This window comes from Halichoerus grypus, chromosome 15 (genome assembly GCF_964656455.1).
Source record: "Halichoerus grypus chromosome 15, mHalGry1.hap1.1, whole genome shotgun sequence".
In the NCBI taxonomy this organism is placed as follows: domain Eukaryota; kingdom Metazoa; phylum Chordata; class Mammalia; order Carnivora; family Phocidae; genus Halichoerus; species Halichoerus grypus.
Window position 1 is genome coordinate 34,096,377 of NC_135726.1, and position 27,537 is coordinate 34,123,913.

Consider the following 27,537-nt stretch of genomic DNA (forward strand, 5'->3'; position numbering starts at 1 on the left):
TCAGTTAAAATTAATTGGACTGCCCCCTTATCCCAACAGCAATTCTGGATAACAGGATTTACTTCTGTTTACCATTTTCAGAATGAAGATTTGTATAGTCTCTTCCCCTACCTAAGCATTATTTTTTGAATTGGTTATCACATGCTTGTGTAGCCATTTTTGTGGTGAAAGGGAATAGGTTAGCCACAAACGTGTATCTTGGTCTATTCCTGTTAGCACGTGTGTTTAGAAAAGCAATTTTCCCCCTACATTTGATGTATTGAATACTTTTGTGGAGGTATATCATTTTGCTTTTACAGTGTTTTAAAGTGTTTCTTGGCTAGTAGTATAATGCTCAGTGTAGGGTTTTGAAGTTAGAAAATAGCCCACACTAGATCTCTGGAACTCTGTCCGTTCAGAGATGACTAAGAACATTTTTATTTTTTGAGTCCTTTGTATTTACTTGTGCTTACACACTTATCTTGAAATCATGTAATTCTGTAACCCCCTCATGCCCTCACACGTAACTTTAATAATCTTGGAAAGACCTTGGGTAGGCTTTGGGAAACCTTAGTGAGGATTGACTAGAATTTTAGCCAGTTCTCCTGACGTTAGGTACTGCTTTGTCCAGTTTGTCCACGTAAATCTTTTCCAGCTGTTTATAAATAACCTGTGAACATTTATATATGTTTCCTCATTATATTCTTGGAATTCCTTTTTATTTTTTTAAGGTCTTGATACTTTTATCATCGCTTTCTGGAGAGGTTTCGGTGGACAGAGTAGCAGTGTGAAGGATTTTCCCGTTCATTGTAACTTCATGTTTTGCAAATTTGTAAGATAAGATAGTAAATTTTGTGTGTTTGACATCTAATAAGTTATCTTTGTTAACTATATTTTAAGTCCTCTTCATATTCTTCGTCTACAGGGATGATGAGATCTATAGCCACATTCCTTGGTTCACTTGAGATCTTAAATCATCCTTGTTACAATCAATATGCTGCTTTCTCCCATTAATGCCCTGCCTCGTTTTTTTGGTGTCTTGGTGTTTTCTTCAGGGAACTGTATAGGGCTAGGGTAGGTGATACTCTTTAATTTGGTCTTTTGCATTTATCTTCTTAAACTTGAATTTGTCCTGTTGAATTGAATCATGGGCCAGTTTAATATGTTGATGGGGAACAGGTTTTTGTTTTGATCTGAGTGATTTTTACTATAATGTTGCTTAATTTTTTCTAAGGCCCAATTTCTGCAAACTACATGTATGGGAGTGGCTATAGATATTTTGGTCACCAAAAATCCTAGTGCTCTCCCCACCCCCCCCACATTTAATTATAGGAAAGTTTGCCTCATTTCAGTGGTTCTAACTGGAAAATAGGAATACTCTCAGCACTTGATTACCTCACAACATGGATGGCACCCACCTAGTATAGGTATCTCCTGGTGGTAGACCTCACTAGTCACTGTGTCCAAAGATGGGAATGCAAATCCTCTGCATTTCTAGCAGCCACTACCAGAGATGGCACTGGAAATGAAACCATTTGCATTCCCACTCTTCATGAAGAGAATCTGTGCTGTGAGCAGAAAGCAAGTCTTGAGCAATGTCAAGGAAGAAGAGGAAAGAAGGAAATCCTGGTGTTCTGCTCAGCACATGCACTTTTTTGCCCCCCTCTTATTAAAAAAACAAAAAATCAGGTATATTTAGTAGCCTTTAAATACCACTCATAGAACCAGGAGACAATATTTGTAATCACAGATTTATAAACTGATGTTAAATATTTTATGATCCATCACTTAATGGCATTTTTCACTATAATCGAAAGCATTAAAGACCTCTGCCCCTGACACAGTTATCGGTAAGGTTCAAACAAAAGAGGCAGAGTCCAGTAAAAAACGTGTATGTTTTAAGCAGACCATACAGAATTTCTTGATTACCACTTAAAGCTTTATTTAGTTTTAATACTTGAAGAGTTTTGAAAGCTCGTAAGTAAAAGGCATGCGGAGTACTGGTTAAATACATCCAAGCCTTCACCTCCAGCCCTACTGAGACTTTGAGTTAACATTTTCAATAAAAAACCTCAGCTGACTGATACAAAGGGTGTTTGGATAACTCTTTAAAAAACAATGCGAGGAAAAGATCCTCAGCATCACTAGTCATTGGGGAAACGCAAGTCAAAATCAAGAGCTGCTGCTTTACACCCTGACAATGGCTATTCCCAAAAAGGAAACGTGGCGGCGAGGAGTGGAGAAGTTGGGGTCTTTGTGTATTGCTCGTGGGGATGGCAAATGGTGCAGCAAACGCTGTGGAGGCAGAGTTTGGGGGTTCCTCACAAAGGTAAGCAGGGACTCACCCTGAGCACAGCAACTCTGCTTCTGGGTATATGCCCAGAACTGAGAAGCAGGGACAGGGACCGCCGTACACGGTTTGCGGCAGAACTCTCCGCAACAGCCCAGAGGCGGAACCAAGCCAGATGGCCTCGGGTGAACGGAGATGGGGCATGCACACGGTGGACGCGTTCCGATGCACGTGGTCAACATGGCTAAACCCTGACGACACGCACGTGACGTAGGTCACACACCAAAGCTTGAAGTAGCTGGGAGAGGCAAATGCGCAGACAGAACGGTTCCAGGGAGGTGGGTGGAAGAAAGGGGAGCTACTATTCAGTGGGTACAGTTTGAAGATCATGGAGAAGCTCTGGAGAGAGCGGTGATGTTACACAGCATTGTGAATGTAATTAATGTCCCTGAATTATACACTTAAAACTGGCCAAAATGGTAAATTCTGCTCTCTTGTCTCAAAAAAACCCAAGTGAATAAAACAGAGACTTAAAAAACCAAAACCAGTGCCAGGGACATGCAGGGCTCCCTGCGGGCTCCGTTAGGGAGGGCGGCGGGCTGCAGGCCCGAGGGTGCCGAAGCAGCGTCCGGGACCCCAAGAAGGCGATAAGTCCCACCCTTCAGTGTGTCTGGCGGCCGCTGCTGGGTGTAGGAGGCCTCGCAATTGGGGTTTGGATCAGCTCCCTTTGCTTGCTGAAAATGAACTAACAGCATCCTCTCTTCCTCCCCGGTAAAGATGACTGCATAGAAGAGAGAAAACCTGAACAGTGAGAGGACAGTCAAAGAACTGTTTTTAAATGTCCTGATGCTTGCTCTCCCGCTGGCCATAACGAGCCCCCTATCTGGAGCCCTAGGTTTGGATTTGTAATTCCAGGACACGTTCAGATCTCACCAGCAGGTATTTGGGTAACTTGCGGACCCCGTGCTCATCCAAGGCAGTCCAAGTATCTTAGCCTATCTGTTGTAACATTTTGTAATAAAAGAGTCTCGTTAGAATTGTACTGCTGCGTTCCCACCCGTCTTCGGAGACACTGACTTAAGCACTACTGTCCCCGTCTCACAGCAGCAGCAGCAGAGCCTGACTAGTTGTCCAGAGCCTGGATCCAGTCAGTCCAGGAGGAGAGAGCATGGCATCTACCGGATCTGGGGACTGGCTCAGGCAGACAGGGCAGGAACGGGGAGTGACAAGAGTCAGGGTATCGAGTGTGGGGACCACCTCAGAATGGACGGCTGCCCCTGAGGAGTGGACTTTGCTTTTTTTTAAGATAATGTGTGCGAACGTGCGCCACTCGGCCGGATATAAATCCTTGCGTTTTGATTGCTGCTTCCTTCAGCATAAGCAGCACCCCATACGGGGGTGTGCAGACCCCATCCCAGGTTTCATGTCACTTGAGTACTTTACTTTCCACAAAGACTAATGGCTGGTGCTATTTTCATCTTTGTCCCGTGCCCCTGCTCTGTTACTATACGTCCCCAGGTGACTCTGCTGAGGTAATGGTCTACACCCACGGTTCCTGATGCTGACCACGCATCAGAATCACCTGGAGGGCGTAACTAAAGCAGATTTCCGGGCCCTCCCCCCACAGTTTGATTTAGAAGGTCTGCTGGTGGGTCTTGAGAATTTACATTTCTAACAAGCTCACAGGGAATACTGATGCTTCTGTTCTGGGCACTGATGCTCTACACGTCTCCAGACAGTAATGATTTCACTGAAGACAGGAATTTAATTTTTATCAGTTTATTAACATTTCTGTAATCAACACTAGCCACCACCTGAGTGAGATTTGTTACTGTTGTGTGTGATCATGTTCACAAATTAGGGATACTTTGCTTACCTCTACCGGTATGAACAAAAATCTTTTCCGTACCTTTTGGCACTTCATAACTTGAAATTCGGAAAAGTTGGTATTTGGGCCTACAATTTGCTATTTAAGAGACCAGGTCTGGTGTTGACAGTAAAGCCACCATCAAAAGCTGCATTAAGAACTTCATCCAGGGAGCTTGCTGTGACAAAACTTAAATCCTGTCGTACATTGCCCGGGATTTCTTCAAGGTCTTTTTCATTCCTCTGAGGAATAATGACTCGCTTCAGTCCTGCTCTGTGTGCTGCCAGCACTTTGTCTTTAATCCCACCCACCTAGAAGGAGAGAAGACAGTTACTCAGATTTCTGGTCATCCTCAGACTGTGAAAGATCCCTGACCCAACTTTCTCTCACGGCTGTTCTGAAACATCTAAATCATCTTCCATTCTGTTACAGCGTGAGCTAGGAAAGCCACTAAAAAAGGTTAATAAACAGTGAATTCTTTATGTTTCAATTTGTGTTCTACTTAATCCTTTTAGTGGGGGAAAATTAAAAGCTTTCTATAGATATGAGCACCTCTTATGTCCATGATTCCTTTTTACACTGTCAGGTTAATATTTATATTCCATTCTGCAGTCAAAACAATCTTATCTATAGGTCGAGTCTGGAAAATCATTACATTATTTTGACCACAAATACCATTCCTATAGAGCTTAGCTCCTGCACAAGTTTGAAGCCATAACCTTTGTGTCACCTGATGAAGAAAACGTATCCCAAATGATGTAGGTAGGCTCTTACGGTGATTTTAAAATATGTCCACAATGGTCCCTTGACAAAAGGGGGAGTCTAATTCCCCTCCCCTTGAATGTGGGCCAGGCTTAGTGACTCATAAGAAACAGAGTGTGGGGGAAGTGATGCTGTATGACTTTCACACTTAACCATAAAAAATGAGAGCTGTTGCTGCTAGGTCCGTCTCTCTGGCTCTCTTGCCCTGGAGGTAGCCAGCCGCCATAGCAGAGATCACCCAACAGCCTCTGGAGAAGCCCTAAGGTGAGGACCTGGGGCATCCTGCCAACCACGACCCATTTGCTAAGTCAGGTGAGTGAACCACCTCGGAAGCAGATCCCCAGCCCCGGTCGACCTGCAGATGACTGCGCCTGCAATGGTGGGGCCCTGAGGCAGACGAGCTCAGCTAAGCCTCTCCTGAATTCCTGACCCACAGAAACTGTGAGAATAATAAGTATTATTGTTTTGGGTGGTGTGTTAGGCAGCATCAGACTCCAAATGCAGCTCTCAGACCCCCCAGAACACGGGAGCCCTGGAGACGGCCTGTGAGAGCTCTGCAAGCACCTGCGGCTGCATCCCTGCTCCGCGCACCCCTGCACAGCTGTCGTCTCCGTCGGCTCTTCCGTGTGCGGCTGACGTTCACTTTCAGAGACAAACGGACTCCTCGCATGTATGAGCTCGCCTACCTTTCACTTTTGGTTGATGGTAAGGCTGTGTATACTAGACTGGATTTAAAATCCTTCTCCCTCAGAGTTTTGAAGGTCACTGAGGAGACTGATGAGACAGCTTTTTCCTCTGTTATCTGAACAGTCGTGGGGATGAGATCTTTCTCCTGGTTGGCATAGGCCCTTTCAATCTGAAGATAACCCTCAATTCTAGGAAATGTTCCATTATTTCTTTGACAGTTTGTTCTATTCCGTTTTCTCTGTTTGCTAGAATGCCTGACAGTTAGATGCTGGATTTGCTTGATTGCTTTTTCTATTGTTTTTTTTCTGAATAGTTTTCTAATTTTAAAACCTAAGTTTTAAATCCAAGTTTTGTCCCCATTCTCTGTTCCTGAACTGTTCTCTCTGAACTGCCAGCTTTAGCAAGTCTTTCTCTTAAATGCTTTGAAGGCTTTTCACCTCTCATGGAATAGGTTTAAAACCGGGGCTTCCTCAAAGCTGCTGTGGTTCTCCCCTGTGGGCGTGGGAAAGCCTTCACCTGGGTGCTTCTCTGCCCTGAGAGCAAGGGATCAAGGGGAAGACCCATTTATTCTATGGACATTTCTGTGAATCCCCTGGTTTTGTTTCCCATCTCTCTCCTGCTCTCCTGGTCTGTGCCTTGTGGCTCTGAGCTCACGCTTTTCCCAGATTCCTTCTGGGAAGATCGTCTCTACCTCCAATTCTATCTCACCAGCCAGGAAACTATCTTCCAGAAGTTGGCTGAACTCTCAGCTGCTGACTCCCCACTCATTTTTGAGTGTCTGTGTTATTCCTTTCACTATTTGCTTAGTCTACCATCTTGAACTAGGAAGCTGAAAAGTTCATGTCAGTAAAGCATTTATATTTCCTTTTAATAGCACAGATAATATTAACCACTATTAACCACTGTTACGGTCTCTTGAAATGCAGTAATTCCTGGGTAAGGTAAAGAAAGGAGATTAGCCATTCCTTTCAAACACAGACCTACAAATGTATCATAATAATAGGATTTAGAACATGGTTGAATTCCTGGTTGAATTTTAAAAATTGGGGAAATGAGAGCAGTTTTAGTGATCTCTCGACTGGTGATTCTATGATCTACTTTCACAATTACCTCATAAAATAAAGGTGTTTCTCAGAATAAAGAACATTCGTTTCTTTTCTCACTTTGCTATGAACCCACCAAAATTCTGTTGTAAACTAGTACTGGTAATCAATGACTTAAGACCCTAAATGATCGCTCAAGTTCTCTGTATTTTTTATCAGTGTTTTTATAAGTAGTTTAGGGTATAGAGGGGAGCCCCAAAGCCCCATGTATATAGAACTTTTTACAAATTTAGCAATTAGACATGGTTGGTCTTTATTATAGTTTCCATTTTATACTTACTTTTCTATAAATCTATCAACTACAGTAGTCTAAGTTATTTATAGGAGGTCTCACAGGGACTTCAAAAGTTGAGGAGTTAGCCTCAAGTTTAAAAAATCAGCTGCTATCCTGTTTTACACAGAAGTTATCTGCTTAACAATTTGCTAACTGGAACAAAACCTCCACTCTTCACCTCAGTGGCTGACATTTCTGATGACCAGACTGATACTTCTTTCCCTCATAAGTCTTCTTTCTTAGTAGAAGGGAAAACATTGTCAGTTCTTCTTTTATTTGATCAATATTGAAAAATGTGAATTAGTTACAAGTATAAAACTTTAATGTGTTTAAAACTAAGGTGTATATATATATACATATAGGAAGAAGGGAAACTACTATTAATTTAAACTTAAAATTAAAAAAATTTAAAACCATATAAATCACTTTCTTCAGACTTACTGGAAGAACAAGACCTCTCAGTGTGATTTCTCCAGTCATGGCTACATCTGAACGCACCAGCCGCCCACTAAAAAGCGAGGCGAGACAGGTTACTATGGTAACTCCAGCAGATGGTCCATCTTTTGTGACAGCGCCAGCTGGGAAGTGCAGATGGATGTCTGTGTTGTCAAGAAGATCAAAACTTCCAGAAGCTTAAAAAAGGAAATAAGGATTTTAATGTAGAAAAAATTAAACCTGTTTTCTTTTTCTCCTAAAAAAGAGAATAAAAAAGATAAAAATGTTTTGGGTAAATGAATCCCTCAAAATATTAATGGGTGGTACAATTAGAGTGGGGTCTGGAAAAACAGTTTCATTCTACTCTAAGGAGAACTGAAAACAAACCCTTGAAAATCAGTTTCTAGTTCAGGCACTAGCCACATAGTCCTAACATGGGAACTAGAATTTCTATGGGCGTTCAAAATCAAAGGTTTGCTACTTTCCTGAAAGTGTAACTCTTCATTTACAGCCCACCTTCATCCTTGTCACAGAACTGGGAGATGCCTCCCGGATCACGATCCGAAGGCTCCTTCTCCCTGCTTAACAGCGCGCCTTGGCCGGGGCGAGGCCACTCACCATTAGTCAGATGGTATTTCTTCGCATTGCTGCGGAGCCAGCTGATCGCAAGATGGGCGGACTCCTTCATGACGTCCCCTAGCTGGCCAGTCAGAGTTAGCTGACCTTCGCCATCCATTCGGCTTGCCTCCACGAACATGATTTCCCCACCTAAGGGGGTCCAAGCTAAACCTATTGCCACTCCTGGCTGACTCAACCGTTCGGACACCTTGAGAGAAAGAGGAAAAATGATGAGTTCAGTCAACAAGAGCCAAATTACTTTCTGGCTGGCCTATCTCCCCACCACATGCCGCCAGAGCCTACTTATTCAGCTACGCTTCAACTCAAAGTACTTGCTGCTGCACCTGATTTGAACCAAACTTCTGTTTGGCACTTATTTTTACCTTAAAACATGTGTGAATAACTTTGATTAAAGAGCCACATTTAGTTACACATGCCCTGATTTTTAAAGAACAAACCCAATTGTTTTATCTACTTAAATATTTTTATTAGGCTGCATATTTATAAATACTCTAGAACCTAACTTCATTTTAGGCAATCATGCATTTGTTTCAGAAACCAGAAACCCTTTTTCAAGCAGACATTTCTTAAATGGCCAAGTGTGAAGCTCTGTGTTAAAACCCCTAGATTTTACTTCTCTGCCACTTTACTTTCTCTGTAACTGCTGCAGAAACATTATAAACTACTACTTCACAATGCCCCGGATCTTTTCCCGTGGGCTCGGAGGCCCACTGCGCCCCCACTGCTGCTGTCAACTCGAACGTGTCACTTGCCTGAGACCATCAGCCAGGTGATGAGCCAGTTCATGCAAGTCAGGAAAACACATAAAAAGTAACAATACAGCTGAAACACAATCACATTAACTTTTACTGCACCCTCTAAGCCTCCAAATTTCTTATCCTATAGAAGAAGCTATCCAGGGACGCCTGAGTGGCTCAGCTGGTTCAGCGTCTGCCTTCGGCTCAGGTCATGATCCCAGGGTCCTGGGATCGAGTCCCCCATCGGGCTCCCCGCTCAGCGGGGAGTTTGCTTCTCCCTCTGCCTGCCACTCCCCCTGCTTGTGCGCTTTCTCCCTCTCTAATAAAAAAAAAAGAAGCTATCCATGTCAGAGGAACTGAGCACAACTTGTCAACCCGTCACTAATCCAAATATGAGATTTTTCCACCAGAGGTAACTTTCTCACTTAGGAGCAGAAGAACCAACAGTCTGAGTTTCTGGTTAAAGGGCTGCATTGCTGATGCTTCTTCCTTTTCCAAGGGGCTTAGATGGTGAAAATCCTGACTTTAAAACACTCCAAAATCATGTGTGGCATCCATGAAAGCTATTGGGCACTTATTTTTAGTGGTAAACCTGCTAGCATGTTTTGAAAGTTTGTTTCATAAGTGAGAGACTCGGAAGTCCAAACCGCGGCATTCACAGAGCCGAGCGCATACCGGATCCCACGTCCTCGGCTTTGGCACTTGCCCTGTTCCCATACGTACTTCAGGAGAAAGACACAAAAGAGCAATACTATTTAAGGAAAACACAGAAACAACTACTTATAAAAGTGTTCCCAAGGCTCGTTTTTTTCTAATATAAAATCAATTTTCTATCCCTTAATGACATCTACTTTGGGTGGGAATTTGCCAGGGGGTCCTGTTTTACCACATGGCTCTTTTCTAGGGCTGAATGAACTAATCCTAAAGAATTATCCTCAGTACAATGAATCATGTGTAAATTTAACTGAAAAAGCCATTTGGCAGAATTCTGTTAGCTATAACAAGAACCATCCCTTTTTTACAGCTAAATCCTCAAAACTCATTTGTCAGAATAATACCAAAAATGTCTCCAAAGAGTCAGGAGAAAGGTGCTTGTTGATTACTGTGTCGCTTCAAGAAACCAAGCCAGTTTTCCAACTCTCCATCTGCTGGGGAGGCTTCATACTCTGGGTAGAGGTAACTGGTGCATTGCTCACTGAACAATGGAGGGCAGGTAAGTACATATGGCCAAACCAGAAACATCCAGGCCCACAAGCATTTTATTCTGACTTGATGGTTAAGTGTTCTCATATTAACCTGAAGATGGGAAAATGGCAAATCTATGATTTAACAACATATAGGAGGGAGAAGTGAGGGGGCTTGACTACCAGCAACCCAAGAATCTCTGTGATTAAGGCTAATAGCTGTTATCTAAAAGGTAAAGGATCTTTAATTCTTAGATTCTTAGACTTGGAAACTTTTTTTTTTAAGATTTCACTGATTTGGGAGAGAAAATGTGCTCCTCTATGAGTGGGGGGGTGGGGTGGGCAGAGGGGGCAAAGGGGAGGGACAAGCAGACTTCCTGCTGAGCAGAGAGCCCAACATGGGGCTCGATCCCAGGACCCCAGATCATGACCTGAGCTGAAGGCAGAAGCTTAACCGACTGAGCCACCCAGGCGCCCCATCATACGTTTTTCAAAAAGATTTTATTTTTCAGTATTCTCTACACCCAATGTGGGGCTCGAACTCACAGCCCCAAGATCAAGAGTCATGTGCTTCTCCAAATGAGTCAGTCAAGCGGCCCTGGAGTCATACTTTTGAGGGCACGTGCTCTGAAACTGTAACAATCACGCATCAGGTTTCTATGTACTTTCCCTCAGAAATGAGGCGAATGTAAGTAACTGTGAATGTAAAGGGTAAGACCTATGCTTCTTTCCTGCTTTTGTGTGCAGCTTCCCAGCCATCTTAACCCGTTCGCACAGAACAATTTGTGTCTCATAGCACTCCTTAGAAAGTGATTCAACACAATAATTTCAAAACTAGGTGTATCAGTACTTTTCTGTCAGTTTCTAATTGCACTGCTGGTCTGTGGAATCATCAGTTATATTAGCCAAGACAGGCCTCAGCTTGAAGCTGAGAATGTTTTCCCTGCTAGATGTCAAAGTGGAACACAAGCATCCCAAGCTCATTTTGTCATTCAATTTCCCACAGGTATATCCTTGTGCTTCAATTTCCTTATCTGTTAACTAAATCTTGTTTATAAAAAAATGGTTGATCTCATCTTTAATAATTATATCATGGAAATCAATCATGTAAATATGCAGATTGAAGGAGTGTTGAAAATATTTAATGAAAGACCTAATTAAAAATAGAGTATGTCTTCTAGGGACACCTGGGTGGCTCAATCAGTTAAGCATCTGCCTTCGGCTCAGGTCATGATCTCAGGGTCCTGGGATCGAGCCCCATTATGGGCTCTCTGCTCAGCGGGGAGCCTGCTTCTCCCTCTCCTTGCCACTCCCCCTGCTTGTGCTCTCTGTCAAATAAGATCTTTAAAGAAAAAAAGAATATGTCTTCTAAGTCTGGTTCATTCTTACCAGTTCGACGGTAGCCATGCTGAAGGAGCATCTGTGTATAATCATTGCAACTTCCCACTGTTCATCCCCCTTGATTAACTGGAAATAGTGATACCTGACCGAAACAGTAAATACGTACAACTTGTGACGGTTCCAAGCCTCGATCAATGCTCACAGTTTTAGGACCCTGTTATTTACTACCGCAGCCTCATGAGAGGGATCGAGGGCTTTACGCTCATTCAACAGTGCTTTCCCGAGCATCCTGAGCTAGGTTCCGTGACAGCTCATAGAGACATAAAAGCGAATACCACTTGGAACTGACAGACTACTCAAGCACATTAGATAAAGGCACGATTCTACTCCAGCACGGGGAGACAGCGGGGTGTGTACCAAGGGCTTCCATCTACAGGCCCTGAAGAGTCACAGATCCCTGTCTGGGGAGCAGGGACAAGTGTCAGAGAAGAGGCTGAGCAGTGTCTTAAAATACGAGTAAGAGTCTGCTGGGAGGAGAAGGGCCAGGAAGCCATCCTGAGACAGAGGCCAGCAGGTGCCAAGGACTGCAGACACAGGTAATTCCATGGCCTTCTTTCCAGCGCAAACACGTACCACACTGACCGCGTGACCCGAGCTATGAGATGGCCGTGGGACGCGGCCACTGTCAACTGGTTTCTTTTATACCTCAGAGAGCTTTTTGTGCTCCTGCCAGGCTGTCACCACGGCAGCTATCCATCTGCCAACTTCTTTCAAGTCTTTGTACTAAGATCTTGAGCCTTGAATTCATGAATATTTGATTTTCCGAGTTGCAAATCTGTTTCCACAGCGTTCAGAAAAGGGCAGGTCAGATCCCGTTTGCCTGGGAGAGGTGCGGTAGTCCACCACTGTCAGCTCTCAAAGCCGTGTTTACAGCCCCAGTCCGGCTGCCACCGCACCAGAGAGCCAGCTGCTTCCACCCCTTTCAGTAGAGCCTCTTCTTGGCACAGTCAGTCCGTGGTGGGGCACCGGGCCAGGCTGAGCGTCTGACACGCGCGTGCGGCACAGCAGGCTAAATGGGGTGCATGGGGACTTCACGACCGTAACTCCTGCGGGCATTTCACTAGTGTTTATACTCTGCCCATTTCCAGCACCTGATTTTGTCTGTTTGAAAGGCAAGCATGCTGATGGAATCTCCTGGAATTCACCTTTGGATGCATTTTATTCAAGATGCTTTTTTTTTTTTAATATTTATTTATTTATTTGGGGGGAGAGAGAGAAAGAGAGAGAGTAAGTGTGAGTAGAGGAGGCGTAGAGAGGGAAGGAGAGGGACAAGCAGACTCCTGAGTGTGGAGCCCACCGCAGGGCTCGATCTCACACTTCTGAGATCATGACCTGAGCCGAAATCAGGAGCCTGCACATAACCGACTGAGCCACCCAGGCGCCCCTACTCCAGATGCTTTTAAAAATGTGCATGTCTATCTTCTTCCCTTTAATATTACTATTTTTTAAGGGCAGTGACCTCTGGAAAAGGACTTTTCATACACCACTGCAGGAAGCCAGCGCTAAGGCTTTAATACAAAATATGAATGGAGTCAGGAATACTTAGGAAACACAATCTCAGGACGAGCGGGCCGGACAGAATGCAGACACTTAGGGCGTGGATGACTGGCTTTCTGAGGCTGCAACGACTACAGCTTACCTGTTCTTCTGATTGTGTTACTACATTTACAGTCTGTGAGTTTCAGACTATTATTACCCCCAGAGATTTTTGGTCAACTGCAAGACTGGCCTGCTAGGATATGTATCCAGTGACGTGGAGGCCTCTCCTGCTTTCACTAGGATGCAAATGACAATTTTAAGATTCTCATTTCACCCTAAGGATGTTCATGTAATCAACCAATAAAAGTAATTACAACTGAGCTGACCATTATTAAAGGTCATCTCCTAACTGACCAGATCAAATAAGATTAAGTAACTGTCACTTGATTCCTGAGCCTTTCCTGCTTCCTCTGCCGCTGGATGTGGCCCCGGCCCGTGCTTCTGAGGAAGTACCCTAAGTACTCAGCATGACGGACGCCCAGAGGGCTGCAGACACCTGCGCCCACGCCCACTCCTTCCCTCCTTCTCTCCCAGTGGAGGGAGAGCGTTCCTTTCCTTTCCTTTTCTTAAAGTGAGTTTAATTGATCTTGTCTCTTTAGGAAATCTCACTGTATTAGAAAGGTGACTTATGATACTATTCCTAAACATGAAATCTAAACTAAGTTCCTAGAAGTCCTTTTCCAATCTGTTTAGGGAATTCTAAAGGGATAGAACTATGAATAAAATGTGCCTTCTTACCTTCTTCCTCACTGGTAGTTTGTTAGGTCAGTCACACTTTTGGCACTAACATATTTTTGCAGACTCATCTTTGACGAGAGTGAAGAACAGTTAGGGGTGGGTGGAAGACTATTAAATGCAGGTATAGGGGCACCTGGGTGGCTCAGTCGTTAAGCATCTGCCTTCGGCTCAGGTCATGATCCCAGGGTCCTGGGATCGAGCTCCGCGGGAAGCCTGCTTCTCCCTCTCCCACTCCCCCTGCTTGTGTTCCCTCTCTCACTGTGTCTCTCTCTGTCAAATAAATAAATAAAATCTTTAAAAAAAAAAAATGCAGGTATAAAATGAGGACTACAAAAACAATAAAAATGGCATTTTGTTTGTTGTTGTTGTTGTTTTGGTGATTAGGGATGATAGTTTTTTGGGAGTAAGGCAGTTGCAGGAACCAGCATTTGTGCATTGTGAGCATGTACCAGGCACTATGGTGGGGGTTTTATATACATCAACTCACCCAATCCTAAAACCCGTCTAAACACATACATGTAATTAGCCCCAACACATCCCACTCAAGGAGGCTGGGTTTATCACCTGGTGAGTGAGGGGCCTCCTTCCTCCTCCCTTGGCCTAACCCCCTGCTCCGGCAGCTGGCTCCCCCACCTCCATTCCCTTCCCACTATGTTCTGCCTTCAGAACGCTCTTCCCCTTCCTCACCACCCTGCATCCTGCTATCACCCACGGTGTCTTTGGCGAACAGCTCATGCTCTGCTGCTACCTGGCTTGTGTGTTCTCGGAACAGCTCCTCGATCCCAACAACGGCTTCCTCACCATACCTCAGCCACTCTCTTCCAGGTCCTTATCACCAGCAGAAATTCCACCACGTGTGAAATCTGAATTTGAATGCTCCCAGCCCGGATCATTTTCTTATCCCTCTAGTTCCCTTGTCTTCAAGACCATCGACGCTGCCACCTTCACATTCTGCACCTGCTCTGTCCTGGCTTCACTTCTCTCCCAGTGAGAAGAACAAGCCTTTGTTCCATCATTATCATCATTTTCTTGTAAATAACTCACTCTTCTCGCCCCTTTCCTCATTATACCCCACAGAGGGCATCCTCGGTCGCACACGATTTCATTCCCTCACACTGTGGGTTCCACCCCATCTCACGTGCCCAGAGACTGTTCCTGCTGTCCCTACGGCAACATCCGTCCCGCTCCCTCTACTGGCTTGCTGTGATCAGCACACAGGCCTCCACTTGCAAACAGCCTCCCTGTGGCCACGTCATTTCTCTGCAATCCTTCATAGCCAAGTTCTGAAAAGAGGAGCCTCCACACTGTTTCCTCACCTCCCGTTCTTTCTTCCACACACTCCCAAATCTCCCATGCCCACCACTCCCCTCTTCCAAGGTCACCGACCTCCATGCTATCAACACGAACACACAAACAGCAAACACATTTGGCCATTCCCTCCTTCTGGAGGGTTTCCTCCTCAGTTCTCATGGCAGGATAAAACCCGTTTCCCTCTTAACCTGCCTGCTTGCTACTTCTAACTTTCGCTCTCTTTTTTTGAGGGCTCCTCTTCCTCTCCATGACCCTAAGTGTTGGCATTCTTCAGGGCCTGCCTCTAGGCTACTGGCTCTTTCTGTGTATACTTTTTCCTCTGGTGACCTCAACATTTCTGGGACTTGAAATATTCTCTATCTTCTGACGAGTCTGTAACTCATGCCTCCACCTTGGACCTCTCCTCTGGACAACAGGCCTGCGTGTCCACGTCTCCTTTCACATGTCTCAGACAGTTCAAATTTGACATATTCACCATCCTTGTCTTTCTCATTGCGGTAAATGGCACTGCCACACAAAAATCCTGTTGCTCCCACCAGAAGCCCGGAAGTTGCTTCTAATGACTGTTTCCTTTGGTCCCCGTATGTAAACCGTCAACAAGCCCAAGTCTACCCGTAAACGATGTCTCAGATGGTGCTGGAGCAGCGACCCCCCTCCCCCCCAATCTCAGTGCTGCCTGTCTTCCCTATAGCACCAATCTCAACTTACAATTACATGCTAACTTGTTTATTTTCTCTATGAAAGGAAGCACCATGAAGGTAGAGATCATACCTTGCCTGTTTACTACTGTATTTACCAGCAGCTCTTCAACACGTTATCTACTGAACAAATGAAACTCTTTCTAGAAGAAATGACAGACCCTAGACTTTTACCTTTATGGAGAATACAGGCATTTAAACCAAAAAAAGGTGCCTTACAACATCGTGGATCACTTCAACACATACTCCAACATTCCTAGTACAATCTCTCTCCAGACCTATTCCCCAGGATTGCAGGAAGAAGAGTGACGAAGGCCGGCCACTGCGCATTCTCTGTGAGAACCGAGACCCCAGACGTGCCAGCGCTACATTCCCCGCACGTGAGAAACAGAGCACAGCTCTGGAGGCAGTCAGGCTTGAACCAAATCTCCATTCTGGCAAAAGCTGTGTCTTCTTGCAAGTTATTTAAACACTCTAAGCCTGTTTCCTCATCTGTTCTTGGAAAGACGCCATGACTGAGGATTCAAAGACGTGTCACTTGTTAGAGGGTCTTCCATGGTGCCTGATACCTAACAGATACACACAAAAAGTGGCCAAGAACCCCAGGCCAAACTCTCCCATTCCAAAACACAGCACTACACTGGGTAAGAATACAAACAAAAATCTGACGTAGAGCAGATGTCTTTTTTTTTTTTTAAAACTGCCATACTTCAAGCCGTTCTCTTGTCAGCAGGGAAGGGCAGGAATTAACTTGGTCGGACAGGGGACTGGAGAAGAGCAGAAAGAATACTGGACTTGCCATCAGCTGGTCTGAGTTGGACTACTGGCTTCACTATTTGCACCTTATGTGAATCTGCAGGACTCATTTAATCTCTTCAAGCTTCTTCTCGGGTATAAAATGGAAGACTCCCAGCACAGTGATGGCCCTCAGGGCAATAAGACAATAAAGAAATGTTCCATAAATCTTAATCTCAGAGATGCAAAAGCTCGGGCAAGGGTGGTTAAGCAGCTTGGGGCTGATGGTTCATCAGACCACTAGAGGTAGAGACAGAAACCCCAGGCTAGAGGGAGAATTCTCTCAAGTGTGGAAAAGATGAACAAAATGTTCCAAACTCTCAAACACCAGACCTTCTATTCTAAGATGCTATTTTTAAAAGGCAAAAGGCTACTAGACTCTACCTTTCAGATTCATGTTGGCGAAAAGTGCTCAGATGCCTAAAGGAACATAAGTTTCTCCAACGATATCAAACAGAGCTGTTAAGCAGTGTTTATAAAATTTCTCATTTCTGTTCTTTTGGTTCCTTTTTTTGCCAAAGCTCCAAGAATCTCAACAATGCTTCCAAACCTAAAAGCAGCAGAAATGACTGGGAGAGAAGGGGTATATGCAACAGAAACATGCATCAATCTTCTGTTATCTGTTGCTCTAGTTTAAATTCCCAAAGAACTTCTGGAACGTACTGTTCTGGAAAGCTTAGAGAAAAAAGCCCATTGGAAATGCAGGAGTCAGAACCTGTTTTCGTCTTCACTCTCAAAACCACTGCATTCTTGCAGAACAGAAAAGTAGGTTTTGCTCACTTTCTCAAGCAAGGAAAGTTTTGCTCCATTTCTTATAACACTTCAAAATTTAAATCCATGACATCTTAAGAATTCAAATAACCAATCTGCCGCTGACTCTTACTGTTCAAGACCAGATTTACTGTTGAGAGTAAACAAGTTCTATTCTTGTCACAGAGTTTTGTAGAGAGGTTCATTAGCCTTAATGACCAGCTCAGAGTTTAAACAGATAAACAAGATGGGTTTGGGGACTACTTTTCCTCTCCACAGTTTTAAGACTTGAGGAAAACCGCATCTACTGGTAGTGATTTTGAATGTCAGAGGGAGAGGTTATCTTCTGTATAATTTATCAGACTTATTCTTCTGAAAATCATTTTTTTTTTCTTAAACTGATAGGAGGTGATGGTAAAGCTTCTGAAGAACATGCTATGTTCAGTAGTATAACAAAAATTTTTTCTAGTCACTGACCCATACTAACTCATGTAAGAATCCTATGCAATGTATCAAAATGCCTCAGCAGACACAGACTCAATACCTTTTTCCATCCAGCTGCCTCAACTAAGTCCTGGGGCTCAGGCCTTTCTGACTGGACATTCTGTGGTGAGGGACAGTTAGGGGAGAAAGATGTTAATAGGGCTGTGTGGCTTTAACCCAAGGAGCTATTAACAACAAAATGACAGATTTCTAAAAGATGCAGTCTGGGTCTGCACTAGGGCAGTTAAAGCTAGGCTCACATTTTCAGATATTTTATACTTAGGTTGTTTCCCTGCCTCTGTCCCCCAAGACTCTAATAGCACAAAAAAATCCTTAATTAGGCATTAATGGGAATATAGAATTTCTAAGGAGGAAAGTCAGAGACACTGTTGTTAAAATGGAACTGGAGGGCAGAGAATAAGATCAGACCGAGTTTCCAGAAAAGGGTGTGGCCAGAATCTCTGGCTCTCTGCAAAAGACTTACTTATTATCACACCGGGCACTAAAATTCAATACCATGGAGAAAACAAGTTTCCAATCTCCAGACAAAATTCAGCCTCCCAAACCACCCAGTTCTGACTCTCCTCCAACCTGTGAAGCAGCCATTAGAGTAAACTGGAGGCCATCAACAAAGAAATGAGAACAATCACCTCCATTTCATACATCGGGGGCCCAAGGATGTCTTTCAGAGCATGGAAATCAATCAAAATCGGCATTTCAGGTGGTAGGGCTAAGTCCGGAGTGTCACTGATAGATTCAGGTTTTGCATCTTCTAAGATCTGTTCTCTGCAACCTAAGAGAGAAAAATGTGTTTAGAAATTCTCAGAGTTTGGCAGGTTTGAAAATTCATTAGTAGTATACATCAAACAGAAGTACAGCGGACTTTAACAGATCAGTCACCTTTATACATTTATTCAGGCACAAAAATTTATCTCATGATCTGTGGAACTCAGGCAGAGACTCTGTCTTTCAAGAGCCCCCGAAGGGTGATATAATGCACCGTGTTGTTCATTTATTCTCACTTGTTTGTCTACCCTCCCACTGCACATAAGCTCCAGCAAGGCACAACCTTGTCTGTCTGCTTTTTTAACCTATTATATTCTTTTTTTTTTTTTTTAAAGATTTTATTTATTTGACAGAGACAGAGATAGCGAGAGCAGGAACACAAGCAGCGGGAGTGGGAGAGGGAGAAGCAGGCTTCCCCTCGAGGAGTGAGCCCGATGTGGGACTCGATCCCAGGACCCTGGGATCATGACCTGAGCCGAAGGCAGACGCTTAACGACTGAGCCACCCAGGTACCCTAACCTATTATATTCTTAAGCCAAGAACAATGCCTGGCCCTGCTCAACTTTAGAGGGCAGATACTGAAGGGTCACATGCAATAAATTACCTTGTATAATTCTGTCAGATCAACAGAACACAAAGCTTTCAACTCCCTCTTCAGAGGGGTCCCATCAGGTGTCTCATTTCCTGACAGGCGGAAAGAACTTGGAAATGATGGATCCCTGTATAAGCAATGCTTCTTTTGCAAAAAGGTTATTTTCCAATAAAAACAAGGATACCGGGCAGTGCCAGGGTAAAAGCATATGAAGCCTGGTCTGAGACCCCTATGATAATGGACTATTTCCTCGACCTGCCTAAGAGCCCTGGTTGCTAACAACTTGTCGGAGCACGGACTCCTGGTTTGAGCCTAGACATACAAGGAACAGGCGCCAACTGCCTTATCAGACCACCTTTCTGCTCCTCTCTGTAATTCCAGTTTGAGGAAAGAAAAACGTTATGTAAGCCTGTAGCCAGAAACCTAAAATGAACAGACGTTGAAAAAATGTATGAAATATTTGTCTCTATTCATCCCTATTCCTAAGTTTTGCTTTTCTTTTAGCTTTGCCATAACTCTTCCAACTCTTATACTATCTCATGAAATGTTGTAAAATACCTTTATTATCTTTTTTTTTTTTTACATACATCCTTCCTTCTGGAAATGATTACTATAATATACAACATAAAATAATTATAAACTTGCCATTGTGTATTTTATTTTTGGTATGATTCTCCCTTTCTGATATCTCACGAAGTTAAAACAACTGTTTTTCACTAACGCCTTTCCTTCCAAAAGTGATTCCTGAATGTGTTTTATAATATTAGGCCCTCATTTTAGACTCCAACGATAACTGGAAAGATCCTGGGGGCTGGGGTGTCCCTAAATTACCCCTGCATAGAACAGGCTTGCTATGACCTTCCGGGTGAATGGCTCTCTCAGTCTGCTGGGATCTCTGGGGCTCCTCTTCAAGACTGAATCACGAAAGATACATGATGGAAACCAGACAACAGCTCAGATTTTCAACTACTTGCTGCCTGTCAGACCCTCTGCCCAGCACTGAACTTCGCACTACCTATCTCTACAGGGTTCTTGTGAGGATTAGAGAATTAAAGAGAAAACCCTTTGCAGACTGCAAAATGACATTGTACCTTAAGTGTAAGTCTTGAATTATATATATTCTCACAGTCATTTCTTTGGAATGTCATTTCATCTTTCAAAGTTTGGGTTCTAGGAAGTCTTCCCTGATATTTCCAACTTCTTACAGCACTTACCTGTTTTACTAAATCTAGCTATCACTGGGTTACTTAGTAGCTTGTGGGCATGGGAGGTTTTCTGCCTGCTGCCCTGTTTGCAGTCTATCTAAGCAGTATCACTGAGCAAGGGTGGAAAGGCACCCGAATGGCCAGGTTAGCTCCCTGTAGATCTCAAAGCAGAACAGAAAGTAGGTGTCATTGCTTAATTTAAATTAATGCACAGAAAGAAAAGCACTACCTGTCTAAGGTTACTACCGTATCCTAAAAATGAAGGGCTCTGAAACTTCAGCTGATGCACAGAAGAGGCTTCAAGGTTCTTTAGCCTGGTGTGCTTTTGGACCACAGGCTTTTCTGAGATCTAATTACTGTTGCCAGCCTGGAATTCATGATCACAGGAGGAGGTCAAGCTGGATGGGTGAAAGCCAATCCACAATTATGTAACTAATGCTTCAGGACATCCAATCCCTTTCTCCAAGTAGAGTAGTGAACTTAGTGCTTTGAGTACTGAGGAAGTGGTGGTGGGGAGAGCTATTTCTTTTCTTTTCTTTTCTTTTTTTTTTTTAAGATTTTATTTATTTGAGAGAGAGAGAGAGAGCACAAGCAGGCAGAGGGACAGACAGAGGGAAAGTAAGAAGCAGGCTCCCCGCTGAGCAGGGAGCCGGATGCGGGGCTCAATCCCAGGACCCTGGGGTCATGACCTGAGCAGAAGGTAGATGCTTAACTGACGAGCCACCCAGGCACCCCGGGAAAGCTATTTCTAATGCAACGAGACCTCATAAGATAAAAGATGGCCATTTCCTTCAGGCTTTAGGCACAGCAACCGTGTAAGAATTCAATAAACTTAGAACTAATCTGTGCTTCAAAATGCTCCATCATTACAACATGAGCCTAGAGAACGAAAAACTCAAGCCAAAAAAATGGTGCCAGCTAAGCAGGAAAGATAGGCTAGCACTGGATTTAAGTATCATCCACAAGGTCCTACATGAACTGCAAAGTGACAGTAAAGAAACAGAATTCAGAGAATTCACACTTCGATTCCTCAGTCAAACAACCAACCAGTACATCATCATCTCACAAAGATGCCCTTCAAGGCATGAAATACCGGTTACAAGTGAGCCCTCTGCGTCCTATGCATGAGTTTTCAAGCACTCAGCTCTAGTGCCACGTTTCCCCCCTGCCAGAGGGCTCAGGACCCACAGGAGACAGTGGCAGGGTCCCGAGGACTCACTGCTGGCTTTGCCTCAGACTGTAGCCTTCAAGCAAGGTGGACTTCTCAAGGCGAGGCGAACAACAATAAAGAAAGTTCAACCTCTCCCAACATAACACGAGCTCTGTCCCGCGAGCGCTTCCCGCTGAGCCTCAGTCTTCCTCTTCTGTGCCCTTCTCTTGGGCAGAAACAGTGGTTCTTCAGATGGCTAATGGCTAACAGTCACATGAAAAGGACTGTTTCACCAAGCAGCAAAGAAGTTTACATTGTAAGAGTAAGATACCATTTGTTGGTTACCAAATTAAACTCTAGCAAACTAGTTTAAGAAATGACAAAGATCACTGTTAAAGTGAAGAAATCTTCCCAAACACCGAGCTTATGGAAATATAAAGTGATTCAATCTTCCAGGAAAGCCTCCCAAATATTCATACTCACAGACCCAGTGGTCCCAGTTTGCAGGCACCTACCCTTAAGGACATAATCCGAAGTGCAGATGACTGTTGTGTAGGCAACAGTTTAGACAACAAAGCTACCTGCTGCAGACTGACGGTAAGAGCAAAAATGAGATCCAATATAAATACTCAACGTTAGGAACATAAAGAAACTGTGGTACAGCCATCTAAGAAAATACGACGCAGTCAATAAAATTGTTTCCTGAGTGTTTTTAAGTAATGTGAGAAAATTCTTTTGAAACAACGTCAATTTGAGGAAAGAGGAGGATATACACTTTCACATGGCATGATTTTTACTAATATAAATATACGTGAGAATGAATGAAATGATATAGTCCAAAATGTTAAAGTTATTCCCTGAGTTATGAGATTAAGATTACATGGTGAAATAGTCAATAAATAACAGTCTCCAATCCTGGCTCTGGCTTCCCAGTTGGCCCTGAAGAAAGTTACTTTACCCTCCTGTATCTGTTTTTCTAATCTGTAAAACCATAATAATTATAGTAACCCTTGTAGAGTCGTAGAGTCGCTGGGAGAATTTAACAATGTTTAAAGCCAAAATATGTATAAATGGGAGGAAGTGAGTTATAGAGTTAGAGAAATATTTCACACAGACCTCTAAGACTCCCAGTTCTTACTCCATAGCCCCTTTTGCTGAAGAAAACAAAGTGCCCTTTGCAACCTAATTCCACTCAGGGCCCCAGAGAGAGGGCTTCAACCACAATCATAGGACTGTTGGGAGCCACATAAATTTAACATTTGTAAGAAAAAAAGAAAAAGATAACAAAATTCAAGATTCTTCCCTAGGCTATAATATATATTACTATTACATTCAATGCACCAAAATTTCCTTTACAAATAACTTGGAAGCATATTCTTAAAAATAATAAAGTGCTATTAAATAGAAGTTGAAAAGAAAGGCCATGGAAAAATAAAATGAGAAGCTAGCTCAGCCTCACTCCACTTCAACTGTTTCTTCACTTCAAAGATGGAACTGTTCTAAAAGTGGGAGGGAGCTGAAGTTCTTTTCGGTGATTCACTCTGCTCAGAGGTCTCCCAGCTCTTCTTTCATCCACGTTATCGATCAGCCTGTCCTAACAGAGACTAATTCAGGACGCAGCCAGGATGGTCAGGGTATAACCAAGGAGTTCCCCAGCACGAAGGCAGCAGATAAACAAGCAGCAGCCGGGCACAAGCTGCAACGCGCTCGCTCTGCTCACCGGCGCCCCCCCGCAGCACAAGGACAACCATGCGCGGGCGCTGCAGTGCCCTCCCTCAGGGGAGCTGATGTCACCCCAGCTATTAGGAAAAGACACTCTACAGCTACAAACTCCCTCATGAGAAAGGATTAGGCTTTCCAGAGCAGCTGTCCCAGGGACACGATCAAGTGTGCTTTCCCACCCACTTTTCCTCTCTCAGAGGAGCATGACTTAAATGAAAGCAGGCCCAAGGGCCCAAGAATCACTGTGGAAGGAGGGAGAGAGGAAGATATTAAGAGGGGAGGTAAGGAGGTAGAATAGAGGGGTACATCATCTCCGGAAACGCCCAGGAGCTTTGTGTTAAAAAAAAAAAAAAAAGTTTCTTGCCTTTTGAATAAATCTCGCGGCAAATGTCATCTCTTGGTAGGGGATCCAACCAATGGAAAACAGCAGAGGCCAGGAACACAAAAAAGGCTACTAACAACAACAATTCCCCAGAATGTAGGGGCAATGAAAATCTACCAAACCACAGATGCCCTAGGTGATCTATAATCATCTTTACTCCAGACAGAACATTTTAGTTATCACTTATTATTCTCTGTATTCTGCTTAACTTCAAGTATGCACTACACCTGTGAGTGCCGGCTCATGAGTTCAAAAGCTACACTTTGAGGCAGAGCGATCATAGGAACCCTGTCATCTTGATAATGGACGAAGTCTTCATTTTCACAAAGAGCTGGTTTCTAATGCTCGCGGGGTAGGGGATGGAGGAGGGAAGGATGGAGTGTACCAGAATACTGTTAACTGCAGCCAGCAATCGCCAGGGCCCAAAACACAGGGTTAGTTCTCCAAAGAAATGAACACTACCTGTTTCTGTCATATTAATACAATGTCCCTGAAATAGCTCCCTGAGAACATCTGGGTCTCATTCTGAGCCTTAGCAGAATTCAGGAAGAATCAGGAATTCAAGAAGCACAGGATAAAACCATGATATATAAAACTTTAAAAGGCAGAAAGTCAAAGATCTGACCCAACCCTCTATTTTTTACTCAAGGAAACTGAGACCCAGGGAGGTTAAACCAATTGCCTTAAGTGCACAGCAAATTATAGACAGTACCAGGATTCCTGGCTCCCGACCAAGGACACCTTTGTCCCAACCCTGAAGTGCAGTCTAGAAAAACTGCCTGTAGTTCAAGAGTTCCTTGACGAAACAAGGCAACTTGGTGGTAAATTTAGAGATTAGATTATATTTTCCTAATTGAAAATAATCAACTGGTACTACAGACACAGATTCCCTTCTATGACTGTTGTCCAAAAAAACCCCCCAAAACTGTGACAGACTTGGGGATGAGTGAAAATAGACAAATGGGTGTCCTGTCCAGCGTATCCTTCCAGCTAGTCTGTGTCTTACTGCTTCTCAGCTATTTTTCAATTCTGTAAGCTGCAGAAACCGAAAGTAATGCAAATGATGCTCGTCTGTAGAAATGAAAGTGAGCTTTGTTCAACAGAGGTGCAACTCACCCTCTCTCCCTGTCCCATGAAGCTGGTTTTGCCAATTTCAGCATTCCTGACTGCCTACATACGGGTGTACTCCTGGATTCTCCACTGAACCAACTGTAACATCTCACTGGTTGTCTCATTAATTAATGAGTTAATCAAAATCTTTGACATATGGTCATTTCATATTTGTATGATGGCAATGATTTTGCTGTTAAGAAATTATCATCCTGGGGTGCCTGGGTGGCTCAGCTGGTTAAGCGTCCAACTTGTGATTTTGGCTCAGATCATGATCTCATGGACGGTCAGATCGAGCCCTGTGTTGGGGGGGTGTGGTCCAAACACAGCAGGGAGTCTCTTGAGATTCTCTCTCTCCCCCTCTCCCTTTGCCCCTCCCCCCACTCGTGTTCTCTCTCTAGAATATTAAAAAAAAAAAGAAATTATTATCCTTTAACACTGTACAAAAACACTTGTTTCTAAACAGCGACAGATCTTCCCAGAAGTCAACTCTTAACCACTATGAGTAGCTAATATATTTATTTATTTTTAAAGATTTTGTCAGAGAGAGAGAGAGAGAGCACACAAGCAGGGGGAGGGCAGGCAGAGGGAGAAGCAGGCTCCCCGCTGAGCAATGAGTACGATTCAGGACTCGATCCCAGGATCCTGGGATCGTGACCTGAGCCGAACACAGACGCTTAACCGACTGAGCCACTAAGGCGTCCCTCTGTTTAGATTAAGATCTTAGGGCCTCAGACACAAATACAGATACATCAAATTGCTTTAGGTACAAAAACATGAAACTTCCCATTTTCAGTATTCCTCCCTTTGGGTAGATCCTCAGAAATATCCAGGAGAAGTACAACTGATCCTCCTTACTTCCAAGAGGCCTTGGAGTTGGAGAGCCTGGGTTTGTGGTCCAGCTCTTTCCACCTGTAAGCTCTATGACTTTAGGCAATCTCCTTAACCTATTTTTTTAAAAAGTGTTTTTATTATGGTAAAATATGTATCACATAATATGGATCATTTTAACCATCTGCAAGTACACAATTCAGTGGAACTAAATACATCTGCAATGTTGATATAACCATCACCACCATCTATACCCAAAACTTTTTCATTATCTCAGCATAAACTCTGTAGTCATTAAATAATAACTCCCCATCCTCCTCTCCCCTCTGTTCTACTTTTCTGTCTCTATGAATGTGCCTATTCTAGGTAGCTCCCATTACATGGAACCATACAATATTTGTCCTTCTGTGTCTGGCTTATTTCACTTGGCAGGATGTTTTTTAGGTCTAGCCATGCTGTAGCATCTATCAGATTTTTCACTCCTTCCTATGGCTGAATAATGGTATGTGTCTACCACAGCTTGTTTATCCACTCATCATGGCCACCTGAATTGTTTCCATCTTTTGGATCTGGTGAAGAATGCTGCCATGAACACTGGTATCTGTCTGGGTCCCTGTTTTCCACACTCTTGGATATACACCTAGAAGTGGAATTGCTGGGTTATATGGTGGTTCCATGTGTAACTTTCTGAAGTACTGATGAACTGGTTTCCACAGGAGCTGCACCATTTTATGCCCCCACCAGTTTCTCCACATCTGCACTGCTTTTTATTTTCCATTTTTAAATTACAGGTATGAAGTAATATATCACTGTGGTTCTCACGTTAGGCATCTTTTCATGTGCTTATTGGCCAGCTGTCTGTCTTCTTTGAAATGTCTATTCAAGTCCTTTGTTCATTTTTGAATTGGGTTGCTTCTGTTGGTTGAGTTGTAGAGGTCTTTATACATTTCTGGATCTCAATCCCTAATCAGATACAAGATTTGCAAATTTCTTCCATTCCGTTGGTTGTATTTTTTTTCTTTTCTTAATAGTGTCTTTTGATGCACGAGAGTTTTTAATTTTGATGAAGTCCAACTTATTTTTTCTTTCGTTGCCTGTGCTTTTGGTGTCATATCCATAAAATTACTGCCAAATCTAATGTTATGAGGATTTTCCCTAACGTTTTATTCTTAAGCTCTTAAGTTTAGGTCACTGATCAAAGTTTAGTTAATTTCTGTATTTATTTTAATTTTGTATTAATTTTGTATTTATGTATTTATTTTGTAAGGGCCCAATTCATTCTTTTGCATGTGGATATCCAGTTTTCCCAGCACCCTTTGTTAAAGACTTTCCTTTCCTTACTGAATGGCATTCCTAATAAAAATCAATTGACCATATATGTGAGCCTTTATTTCTGTGCTCTCTATTCTATTCCAATGGTCTATATGTCTGTTCTTATGTCTATACTATACTGTCTTAATTAATGTAGCTTTATAAAAGATTAAAAAGTTAGGAGGTGTGAATCCTCCATTTTGATCTTTTTCAAGACTGTTTTGGGTATCTGGGGCCCATTGCAATTCCACATGAATTTGAAGATCGACTTTTCCATTTCTGTGAAAGAGACTATGGAAGTTTCAGAAGAGACGGCATTAAAATTGTAGATCTTAACAACGTTAAGTCTTCCTATCCATGAACACAAGATATCCGTCCATATACTTAGGTCTTCTAAAATTTCTTTCCAGCAATGTTTGGTGGTTTTCAACATACAAGTCTTTCACCTCTTTAACGAGATTTATTCTTAAGTACTTATTTTTTTTAGATGCTATTGTAAATGAAATTGGTTTTTCATTTTATTTTTTCTCATCATGCTAAGTGTAATCTTTAATGCCCACCCTCCCACCCTCTCTCAGTTTGTTCTCTACAGTTAAGAGTCTATTTCTTGGTTTGTCTCTCTCTCGTTTTTCTTCCTTTGCTTGTTTTGTTTCTTAAATTCCACATAGGAGTGAAATCATATGGTATCTGTCTTTCTGACTGACTCATTTTGCTTAGCATTATACTCTCTAGCTCTATCCATGTTGTTGTAAATGGCAAGATTTCACTCTTTTTTG

General features: G+C 43.2%; 1 protein-coding gene across 2 annotated transcripts in view; it reads right to left on the bottom strand.

The window, feature by feature from the left end:
* Positions 1–4,032: 4,032 nt before the first annotated feature.
* LONP2 (lon peptidase 2, peroxisomal) overlaps positions 4,033–27,537 on the bottom strand; it is a 99,600-nt gene continuing 76,095 nt past the window's right edge. For both annotated transcript variants that reach the window (XM_078062548.1, XM_036124328.2), the window contains 4 exons: positions 18,323–18,465; positions 8,016–8,223; positions 7,404–7,594; positions 4,033–4,447 (listed from right to left, as the gene is read on the bottom strand). In XM_078062548.1, coding sequence (XP_077918674.1) covers positions 4,226–4,447; positions 7,404–7,594; positions 8,016–8,223; positions 18,323–18,465 — 764 coding nt within the window. In that variant the 3' untranslated portion in view covers positions 4,033–4,225. The remainder of the gene's footprint in view (positions 4,448–7,403; positions 7,595–8,015; positions 8,224–18,322; positions 18,466–27,537) is intronic.